This window comes from Lactuca virosa, chromosome 5 (assembly GCF_052849685.1).
Source record: "Lactuca virosa cultivar CGN04683 chromosome 5, Lactuca_virosa_CGN04683_v6, whole genome shotgun sequence".
Classification (NCBI taxonomy): domain Eukaryota; kingdom Viridiplantae; phylum Streptophyta; class Magnoliopsida; order Asterales; family Asteraceae; genus Lactuca; species Lactuca virosa.
Window position 1 is genome coordinate 317,416,000 of NC_136430.1, and position 11,749 is coordinate 317,427,748.

General features: G+C 33.8%; 1 protein-coding gene across 2 annotated transcripts; it reads right to left on the reverse strand.

Annotated features, from left to right (window-relative positions):
- Positions 1 to 7,939: 7,939 nt before the first annotated feature.
- LOC145116371 (serine/arginine-rich splicing factor SC35-like) lies at positions 7,940 to 10,930 on the reverse strand. 2 transcript variants are annotated; one of them, XR_013712043.1, is made up of 9 exons: positions 10,644 to 10,930; positions 10,427 to 10,505; positions 10,170 to 10,249; positions 9,995 to 10,061; positions 9,438 to 9,509; positions 9,154 to 9,345; positions 8,942 to 9,026; positions 8,478 to 8,580; positions 7,940 to 8,271 (listed from the first exon to the last, which is right to left on the reverse strand). XR_013712043.1 is itself a non-coding variant. In XM_079052712.1 (8 exons), the coding sequence occupies exons 1-8, from the start codon at positions 10,717 to 10,719 to the stop codon at positions 8,575 to 8,577; spliced, it is 657 nt and encodes a 218-aa protein (XP_078908838.1). In that variant the 5' UTR covers positions 10,720 to 10,930; the 3' UTR covers positions 8,341 to 8,574. The 2 variants fall into 2 exon arrangements, 1 of the variants encoding a protein (XP_078908838.1); XM_079052712.1 differs by lacking the exon at positions 7,940 to 8,271 and having other exon boundaries at positions 8,341 to 8,580.
- Between the last annotated feature and the right edge of the window lie 819 nt (positions 10,931 to 11,749).

Here is an 11,749-nt window from a genome sequence, read left to right on the forward strand (position 1 = left end):
TTATTTTGGTCCAATTTGTGATTTTGAATTCCAATTTCTATTGTCCATCGTTATTGTATATTTGAAATCTAAAATTATATTAGCAGTAAATACAATACTTTTGAATGTATTCTATGTATTCTATCAGAATGTATTCTACCAGAATAAAATCGATGTATTATGCCAGAATGTATTATATGTATTCTACCAGAATATATTAAGTGATAGTTAATTGCAAGTAACATGTTTTAACAATTATTAGTTTTTGTTGTATTTGTGATAGGAATGGTTGGAAGAAGGCGTTGAAGATCTTGATATTCTTTTAGAATATGTATAATTATATTAAAATGTATAATGATTTTAGTCTGTAAGAATATGTATGAATTTGTATTTAAGTTCGGATGTATAAGAATATATTAGAATGTTTGTTATTTTTCAACATCTGATTCAAGAATTTTGTTTTTCTTCAATGATATTCTATTAGAATAAAATTCTGAAAGAGCATCATTCTAACAAAATAATATTTTATTAGAATAAAATTCTGAAAAAGCATCATTCTAACAAAAAATATTCTGACAGAATAAAATCGGTAAAAATTGAAATTGAATTAATTAAAAAATTCAGATTTTTTTAAATTAGGAGAATTAATCATCCCTAAAAATCCAAAAATTTCCTTTTATAAATGTAGTTAATTGTCCAAAATGCCCTTTTGCTAAAAATCGTATGATTATATGGTACATGTTACCACATTGTAATATCATACACTCTCAAATCATGTCCATTGATTGATTTCATCCGTTGGTCCAGATCTGTGCATTCTGGCACACAATATTTAATAAAAACAAAATAACCTAAGTTTATATATATATATATATATATATATATATATATATATATATATATATATATATATATATATATATATATATAACATTGGCTATCAAATCAGATGAAAGAATTGCCCCATCTATTGGTGTTTGCACAACCTATTGAAAAGAAATGAACATAAAAAGGGTAAAAAAGAATCTCCACTTTTTTTAAAATAATAACATATACGAAAAAATATATAAAGGAACTACATCAGAAGGATCTCGCTTCCGGTAGGTGGATCTGCAAAAATTTCAAGAAGCTGAGGTGATGCGCCAATCATGCGAACTAATTTTAGTATTTGGACACAAATAGCCTTCACAAAAAGACACTAAATTAGAAATAGCAATGTAGTTTCATTTATTTTTGCTGCTTTTAAATAAAATAAAATAAAACAATCCATGCAGAAAAGAACAAACTTCTCAAACCTGCTTTGCTGCTTTTGACATATTCTTGTAAACAATCAACAGCCGACAAAAAAAAGAATGTTTCTGTAACTCAAAAAGAGGCAAATAATTAATATCTTTTAAAAAAGAAGAAATATAGTGATGATATAAATATTATCTTTAGTATACCTTTGTTTAAAGGGAAAAATACAATTACATGTATTGAAGTGGTCTGAATGCTTTCAGATGTACATGGCCCACCTTAGAGGAGAAGTTAAATATTAAATTTTGTCTCATTGATTTCATCAAATTTAGAAAACACGTTTAGTTAAAACTTATTCATTTTTTATTTTCAGTTTTAGAAAATTAGAAAACGTGTTTAGATTTGTCTATTTCTATCGGTTTTTATTTTTAGCAAACGGTAGCAGTGGTAGGGTAGGGGTGGGGGCAGCGTCGGCGGGCAGTGGTAGTATCGATGATGGCGACGGTGGTGGTGGCGGCGATGGTGGTGATGACAGGCGGTGGTGGTGGCGGCGACAATTGTGGCAGTTGTGGTGATGGTGGTGTTGGTGGTGGTGATGGCGGCGACGGTGGTGGCGATGCTGGTGATAGGGTAGTGATGGTGGTTATGGTGATGGTAGGTCGGTGATTCTGGTAGTGGTGTTGGGTGGGTGGGTGTATGTGTGTTTGTGGGTGTGTGGATGTTTGTGTGTTTTGTGGGTGTGTGTGTGGGTGTGTATGTTTGTGGGGGTGGGTGTTGGTGTGGGTATATGTTTGTGGGTGTGTGTGTGTGTGTGTTTGTGGGTGTAGGGGTGGGCTTGGGAGTGAGTGAGTGTGGGTGTGGGTAGGTAGGGGTGTGGTGGGTTGGGGGTGTTAAGGTAGAGTTGGATAGAGGTGGGAGTGGGTGTATGCTTATATTTTGGAAAAAATTTGGAAAACAATAATCATTGGTTTTCCAAAAAATTTCAACTTTTTTGTAATTTTAGAAAACGGAAAAATTCAGAAAAATAGACGACCTAAACACGTTTTCAAAATTCTCATTTTTCTTGAAAAAGTTTTCCGGAAAACGGTCCATTTTTCCACAACTAAACACAATGTAAGCTAACTGTTTTTCATGATACGCCTCCACAAGCCACAAGATACTGAGATACATTCCTACAACTTAATGGCAAGATGCAAAACAAAACACATTATGCGCAAAAGATTAAACCAGAAACAAATGATGCCACATTTGTTACCCTACCCTGCCACTCATGGGCGGAGCTTTATTAGGGCGAGGGAGGGTTGTGGCCCCCCCCCCCCCCCCCCCATTTTTTTCGTTACAAATAGCCCCCTATACTTTCAATTTATACATATTAGACCAAAAAATATAAAATTTTGGCGGTGGCCCCCCCTGCTCGCCGATTTTTATACATATTATATTTTCGGCCCCCAAATCATATGTTGAAGCTTCGCTCCTGCTGCCACTACCACGTCACAGGAACTATTCAGTGAGTCCTAGAGCCAACCTCAGGTAGATAGGTTTCACATTCTATTCTGTGCTCACTTTTTTCACAATCCCCCTAATTAACATCTCAATTGCAAAATGACACAAAGTCAAAGGGTAAATTTTATAAAAGCCACCAAATCTTTTTTATTTATTTTTTTAAATTTCCCAACTTGACAATTTTCTGTAGTGATTCATTAAACCTCTTGCGACCGCTAAAAAAACATTTTTCTGCATTGTACATTTCTAAGAAAAGGGTGAAATACATAAAAGAACAACATAGTTTCATCATTTTGTCGATTCAGCCACCGAACTAAAACATCCATATATTTATTTATAACTAGTGGGGCAGCAAATATGCACCAAGTTGTGGATATTGTGTGTTATAATTATATATTTTATTAGTTTTCAGAAAAATTTAAACACTCTTACTTTTTTTTAGAAAGTTCTTTTTAATTTATTGTTTATGATTTAAATGATTGCGCCAAAATTATAACATAACAACTATTTTAAGCAAGTATTTTTATTCAATAAATTTTCATTTTCAACGATATTTGTTGACATTTTCTTTTTTCTAATGAGTTTTTATCTTTTATATTTTTTGAGAAACATTTTTTAAAATATCAAAAACTATCAATGTAAATGACAAAATTGAATTACTTTTTCTAATAGAAATGTTATTAGAGTAGAGGGGGGGGGGGGGGGTGAGTGAGGATGTATTTTATAATTTGTATATTATCTTATTTGTTGGTATTTGTCGTTATCGCCAGGTTATACGTCATATGTCACTAAGGTATAGTGTGACATCTAGATTATGATGTAAAGTTTGTAAGATGTGAGATAAAGCGTGTAACCCTCCATAGTCTAGGAGACTATATTGTAAATATGTTTGTAATTCAATTATGTAACCGGCTCTTTTGAGCCTATAAATAGGGTCTTTGCCTGTATGGAATAAACAAGAGTTTTTTGAGTGTCTAAGACTTGAGTTGAATCTCTGTTGAAATTGAATTACTTTTTCTAATAGAAATGTTATTAGAGTTATAACATTTTCTAAAGTTATAAATTAACATTGTAAATGATAAAAATTAAATATTTCTTTATAATAGTATTACAGTTTAATCAATCGTTATGATATTTTAATTCATATATAGAGGATAGACTTGACATCATCTTTTTTATAACGGTTACGACATTCAGGTTCAACCTATTAAAAGTTATAAATTTATGCTATAAAAACATCTAAAATAGTTCGTTTGTGAAATTTTATACGAACATTGGGTTTATTTGTTAAATGTAAACAAAAAAATATTTTATATTTAAAAAGGAAAAATAAAAACAAAACCAATTAAAAGGAATATATAGCTACGTGACTTTTATTATTTTAAACAATATACAATAATTACACTTACTAAATTCAATTATATTTTTTCATAAAACTATGATATTAAGTTGATAGAAACAATAATTACATTTATTAAATTCGTTTATATTTTTCCATATACAATAATTACGTTCATTTGTTTATTTCTATTTTACTAATACTCAAATCCACTTTTTACACACCATAGTAAGACTAAGGGGAATGGTAACACTCTTAGCACTTTGTCACGTCAGTTTTTTGAGTGTCACTTCATTTTTCTCCCTTTAACACCTAAACTTAACATTTGGTAGGGAGTCGTAAAACTCCTAGCATTCCATTTTATTATTATTATTTTTTTCTAATTTAATTTGATTACTTTATTTTAATAAACAAACATTTTTTATTTAATGTTAAATAAAATATATTTTTTTTAATTAAATTACTTTATTTAAATATACAAACATTTTTTGGTGCACAAATATTAAACACATTTTATTTTTTTAAACCACAAACAATTAATATAATATAAAGACAAAACTTCAAAAATGGTCCCTATGGTTTCCGAAAATATCAATTTTAGTCCCTAAGTTCAAAAAATCTCACGGATCGTCCCTGTGGTTTCAAAACTTTTAACAAATGGTCCTTCCGCCTAACTCCGTCAGCTTTCTACCGTTAAGTGAGGGGCATTTTCGTCATTTCAATACCCAGGGACCATTTATGAGGTTTTCTCTATTAAAAAAAAGAAAAAAAAATATAATTATTTAATAAAAGGGCCTCTCTCTCTCTTCTCTCTCTCTCTCTCTCTCATACACACGATCATCTTCTTCGTAAAAAAAACCCAGATACATTTCACACCAACAAACACATTTTTAACAAAATTGGAATCTCGATAAATGTTGTACAAGGACACCATAGAATTAGATCGAGATGCTTAATCTCCAATTGGGTATCAGGTAAAAAAACATAATCTGATTACCATTCTTTCAAATCCTTATTCAATCTGTTTCATATTTCATCATCTTCATCAAAAACTTTGATGGGTTCACAAGGATTTATCAGGTTAAGACTATCTTCCTTCTTTAACACCACAATAGTATCAAATCGTTCAGGGGATTCCATTTTCCATTTACAATCTGTACTGAAAAACCCCATGACACTAGAATCAACCATTCCCTTTTCTATTCATAGGAAATGGTTTATTGTATGATACTAGCAGAATCGAATTTAGTTGATTCCAAGGGAGGGTAGCATTACAAATTTATGATAGAGAGGCAGCTCCTCCGGTGGTGGTGGCGACGGTCTGGCGAGAGCAGGTCTCTCCAATAATCTTCGAACAAGGAAGAAGAGAAACCGTTAGGGAGAGAATTCAACAACTCTTTTAAGCAGAATCGATGTTGTTCGCCATCACCCCTTCCAACCTTGGCTCACCGGAAAAACGAAGCAGAAGAATGGGGACTGCTGCCTCAGATCTAACCCCTTCTCCACCTTTCCCGTCGAAGCTCAACCCCCAAACACCCTACTTTGATTGGCGACTGCAGCTGCCCCCTCCCTTCGAGTTTCACTGTCGGAGTAGCCCAATTCAAAGAAGGGGTGATGGCGAACAACTTTCCTCAGCCTAATCCATCAACGTTGTTTGTACTTAGACTCGGTACCTAACTCCACCCTTTCCAGAGGCATTAACAAACACAACAATCAACGAGAATGACAAGGATCGGGTGGCTGGAACCTGCTTCAAGTGAAACAAGAGAACTGTTGTTTGTTTTTAGCTCCGGCGAAGAAGAATAGGCGAGGAAGGAAAAGTGAGAGAGAGAGAGAGAGGTGGGGCCCTTTAATTAAATAATTATATTTTTTCTTTTTTTTTAATAGAGAAAACCTCATAAATGGTCCTTGGGTATTGAAATGACGAAAATGCCCCTCACTTAACGGCAGAAAGCTGACGGAGTTAGGCGGAAGGACTAAACATTAAAAGTTTTGAAACCACAGGGACGATCCGTGAGGTTTTTTGAACTTAGGGACTAAACTTGATATTTTCGGAAACCACAGGGACCATTTTTGAAGTTTTAGATTGGGGTAAAAATTAGATTTATTAATAAAAAAAAGTTAGTAAAAAGCTGAATTTTTAATTGAATGGGTGTAAAAATCGGATTTATTGATAAAAAGGAAGGGGTGGAATTGAATTTTGTTTGAATGTTAAATCCACTAGAATTAATTTTCACCAATGAGAATCAAGCACTCTCTCTCTCCTCTCGTTAAAGATTTGGTGAATTCTTCTTAGCATTCCCCTTAGCGGGGGCTAGGGGGTGGTGTGCATTTGGGCTTAACATGTTTAGCAAGGGTTCTTGACACCCCACTCCCTTTAGCCTAATAGCATACTATAACGGCCATTCCAAGTTCCAACCCTATATGTGATGAGACACGTCCTTGACCGCTTTCAAAAAGAAGTGACAGCTGTAATACTTTTTTGCTAGAGTTTCTTGAGAACTGATTAATGTTTTAGAGACATATTATTCAAAGATATTAAAATCTATATATTTTCTCAACACCTCAAGTTTTTTAACTCTTTTTTACAATGAAATGCTTTTCTATGTGTAAACCGTCATATGAGGACTTCATATATCAAACAAATATATATCTATGATTTTCAATTTGGCTATATGACATCTTCCTACAAAAAATAAATAAATAAATTTATGAAAAGATGTAATATACTTTTATAAAAAAATAATAATAAAGTAATATGGATTTAACTTTTTCAGCTAAACCTACATTTTTCTCTTTTTGTTTTGTCGCATGCCAAAAAACATAGAAATTAAAAGAAATTTAATTCAAATTGTTTTAGTATATATTTCAAAACAAATGACTTATTTTTAATAGTTATAACTTGTGTTAAACCTATTTTCTACATCAAAATGAGTTTTCCACGTCAATGTTATAGTCGACTAAAAGCAGAGTTAATCAATAGATTTTATATTTCCTTGTAATTAGGAGATAAACTACAACTAACATATTTAAAAAGATAAATAAACCAACCAAAACAATAAAAATATAACCTTAAAAAATATGAGAACAATACGAAAATATAAATTAGTATATCCTCCAACCCATTATCCTCATTCAAATAAAGTTTGAATACATAGAGAAAACTAAACTAACATATAAGCGAAAAATAAATATATACAAAAACATATGACCCTCAATCAAAAAAAGATCAAAGAATCGTTTTACTAGGATCTGTACAAATAAAACATAGATCCTAAAAATCTCATGTACAAGATCAATACAAAAATTTACATAAAATCAAGCTCACAAAATATATACAAACTTATAAACACAAACACACACAAGGAGAGAGAGAGAGAGAGAGAGAGAGAGAGAGAGAGAGTGGAAATGGTGGTGGCGGTCCTAAACAGCGATCAGTGTGCTTGTGAACGATAGTGGAGGCAGCCATGGAAGATGAACGCCATGGAAAACAATGTTGACAGTGAGAGCATTTTTGGCCACTGGGTAATGGTAAGTTATAGAAGCTCTATCATGGTGCCGGTCGGTGATAACCAACGCCCGGAATGGTGGTGGCAATGAGAGGAATTAGGGTTTTAGAGGTTTCCAGAGTTTGTAAAAAGTTTATTAGGGTTAAAAAAGTTGAGAATATATATTTATAAGCTGATTTTTTTAGGTGGCTATCTTCTCATTGGCTTATTTTCTTTGACATGGATTACCAACATGTATTAAATCTAGCCATTCGAATTTAATTTAATGGATAGGATTTTATCTCCTTGTTTTAAGACTTTGTCTTAAAATTTTGTGGGTCCTCATTTAGATGCATTATAAAGTAGTATAGATAACACTCCATCGATAAAACGGTGAATGTACATTGTGTTTTTCTGTACAAAAACCAGGCAAAAAATGGTTGTTTTAAACAGTGAAAGAAAGTATAATGTTTCATTACTTTAATCACTAGACAGAATTATTGATTAAACGTGAAGAAGCGCAGGCATGGTATGCCCTGCAAAAAGAGCATTCTACAGACTATTCACTGACTGCATCAACAGGTCACAATATCATCATCGTCATCATCATCACAGCCATTGGTCTCAATCTAGAGATTATACCCCAGAAGGAACAACAGGTAACATTTTTCATCATCATAGCCATCGACCCCAAACTATCTTTCTTTATTCTTTTCCCGATCTTAACTATAAAAATCCAGTGTCATGTCAAGTAAGTACCAAATCACAACATCCAGACAAAAACTAACTAAATATTAAACAACCATGGCATAGAGGGAATGGTAATATGGCATTGGTTTCATGTCAACAATAACTTGAGGTAAGTGAGTAATAACAAACACTACAATCCACAAACACAAATCATTCTTATATCATAATACTGATGAAAATACCTCCTACAGATCACTATAATCATGGAGGGATCCGATCCTTCCTACCAAAAATCCACCAACATGCATGCATTCAAAAGAGGACACCTTTTATCACCTATCACTCCTGCATAAAATCAAATAAGAATAACGTAACTGGGTACATTTCTTTCTAAGGGTTTATGTCACTACTACTCAATTTGCTCTTTTAATAATACTGACTCAGTAAATCAATAAAACAAAATCAATATTGAATCCTATATGGTCCACTTATGTCCATGTGTTGCTGACATGGCATCCACATGGAAATATAACTGTATTTTGCTTAGGATTTAAATAAATAACATAGACGTCAGTGAACAAATTCCTCCAGAGTGGTAGGATTCAATACAAATTTATCCCATTGAAATCCACCCCAATATATATAAGTGACCTAAACAGCAAATTTATTTCTTGTCATTAACCCAATTTCTAACTCAGAAACTCACCTCATCATGAACACGCGGTGGTGGTGGTGGTGATGGGCTCCTTGAATCAAGACTATGGCTTGGTGAACGGGTGTGGGGACCAGGGCTGCATCACCAACACAAGGCAAATCATCAAAAAAGAATATATATATATATATATATATATATATATATATATATATATATATATAAGAAGGAGAAATCATATAGTATATTGAAAATATATGTGAAACCTTTCAGTAGACTGACTCCTTCTGAAATACTCATCATCATAACGACTCCTGTTGTGATTGTGAGGGGTATAGCTACGACTCCTGCTTCTTCCATGGTACCTGCAACCCCTTTCCCTACTATCATCAATATCATCATACCTTTTTCTCCTGTACTCCCTGTCCCTGTCCCTATAATAATCATCATCATGGTATCTGCATCACAAAACAAACTTCCATCATCAACATCTTACATAACATGGTGATCTTAATAATATAAAAGATGGATGAATCATGAAAGAAAGAACCTTTGTCTAGGACTACGACTTCTGGACCTGCCTCTACCCCTGGGAGACTTCTCAATCACCCTTCCTCTATGACTGCAAATATAATCAACATAAACTAACAAACATTCCTAAGTCAAAATAAAGTAAAATGATTCTAGACTAGACTGCAAGGAAAATAAAATGCTACAAACCAACTTTGAGAATGAAATCAAACAATTTACTCTATGAATGATTAATTTTTTCCAAAATAACATCAAAATGAAGAAAAAGGTTTAAGAGGTTTGCTAGACAAATCACAATTCACAACAGATACTCTCCCCAGCTACCTATAACCTGAACAATCTAACAGAACTATCTTGTAAAAAATGCCCATCCACTACCAAAGATTCCTTTCTACTTTGTAGTGTTCCCCGTTTTGCCACTTTATAGAATACTTGTACTTAATTGGAGGTATAGCAAAAAGTTGGCAAAAAAACAAGTGAGGATCCCATTAATTTCATGCCAAAGTTTTGCCATTTTGATAGTGTAGCACGATAAGATAAGATAATACCAGAACAATATGAAACCTATAAACTTACATCCTTTCTGCATTGGGTCCGTATTTAGCAAACTGAACTGTGATTTCTCGGCCATCAACTTCTCTTCCTGATAAGAGCATAAAAGGAAACAGAAACAGCCGATTACAAGGAGATTCCAGAATGTATTTTCTCCTAATGATAGAAACATTGCCTTCTACGCATGATTATTAATTACCGTCCAGCCTATCTACTGCCTTCTCTGCTTCATCTGCATACTTGTAACGAACGAACGCAAAGCCACGGGAATCACCAGTCCTAATCCAAAAAGATGATAGTAAGTAGTAAATAGTTGCTATAGTTTTAGGGTTGGGATTGGGAAGATGACAATTTTAATCTTCGTTTTATCCTTCCATCAACTTTTCCATGAATAAGAGACCTTACGGTTTAGACGATATAAAAACAGAAGACGGGGATATACATTATACAACATACCTTCGATCTTTGGGGATGAAAATGTCAACAACCTTTCCGTACTTATCAAAAAGCGGGAACAGATCGTCAGCCGTCGTCCCTGTATATACACGCATACAATCAATCCAAACACTAACGATTCTTTTCTCTTGAAAAATAATCAGTAACATTACCAAAGGAACACCGAAGAAATTTAAGACGATGATAGCACAAGCAACATGAATATCAGAAGACTTACGGAAACTAATGTTAAGAATGAGGAGAGAGTAGGTGTCGGAAATATCCGGCGGTCCTGATCGGCCAAAGTGAGACATCGTTTGTTTCGTTCTTGCCGCTAACTATAAATTTAAACACACTGATTTTGATTGATCGAAGATTGAAAGAGTTTTGGGGATTTTCAGGGAGGTAGGGTTCGTGAGAATTATTTGGAGGAGGTGCATTTCATCGTGCCATTGTAAAGAAGCTTCCGGAACATGGAAGCGATCGTAAAGAGAATGTCATCGCCAAGTGTCACACTCCAGTCGTTTGCTGTTTTCAGGCTGAGCTTGGGCCTAGTTTGATGAGCTGTAATATTGGCTTCATTTAAAAAAAGACAAAACTGCAAAAATGGTCCCTATGGTATGCATTTTTTGGGGGTTTTGGTCCAAACCACGACTTTTTTGGTTTCGTGGTCCTTTTGGAGTAGTTTGTATGTGCAAATAGTCCCTCCGAAAATTGAAATGACTATAATACCCTTGGGGTATTTATTTTTCATTTTTCTTTCATTTTTTTAAAATTTTATATTTATTTATTTATTTTAGAGGACCCACCCCCTCTCTCTCTCTCTCTCTCTCTCTCTCTCTCTCTCTCTCTCTCTCTCTCTCTCTCCTGATCGTCTTATTCCTCAAGAATATCCATACAATTTCACATACACACATATACACACACTAGATGATATGCTTCTATTTGGAATTGAAAAACAATTTCATGTTCTTGGTTCTTGTGCTCTTCTATCTTCAACCTCCATTTCAAGAACAAACCCAGATTTGATATTTATCGTGTTCATCAAAACTCAGGTCCGATCTTCATCTTGTAGAATCGTTCATGTTGTAAAACCTCATCAGTGTTCCAATCTCGTCCTCTCCAGCTCCAGTTTTTTATCCAAAGATGGTGGCAAGCACGAGATTTCCATCAATGTAACTTGCACCATTGATGTAAGCTTAAAGGTCTCTACACCACTAGGGATTTCCACTATCGTCACCATTCTCTCTATTTTGCTGCCTCTCGTTAAGATTACACACACATACACACAAAATTAGATCTGTAACACTTCGATGCATTTTGAGGGTTATACCTTGTGTTCAG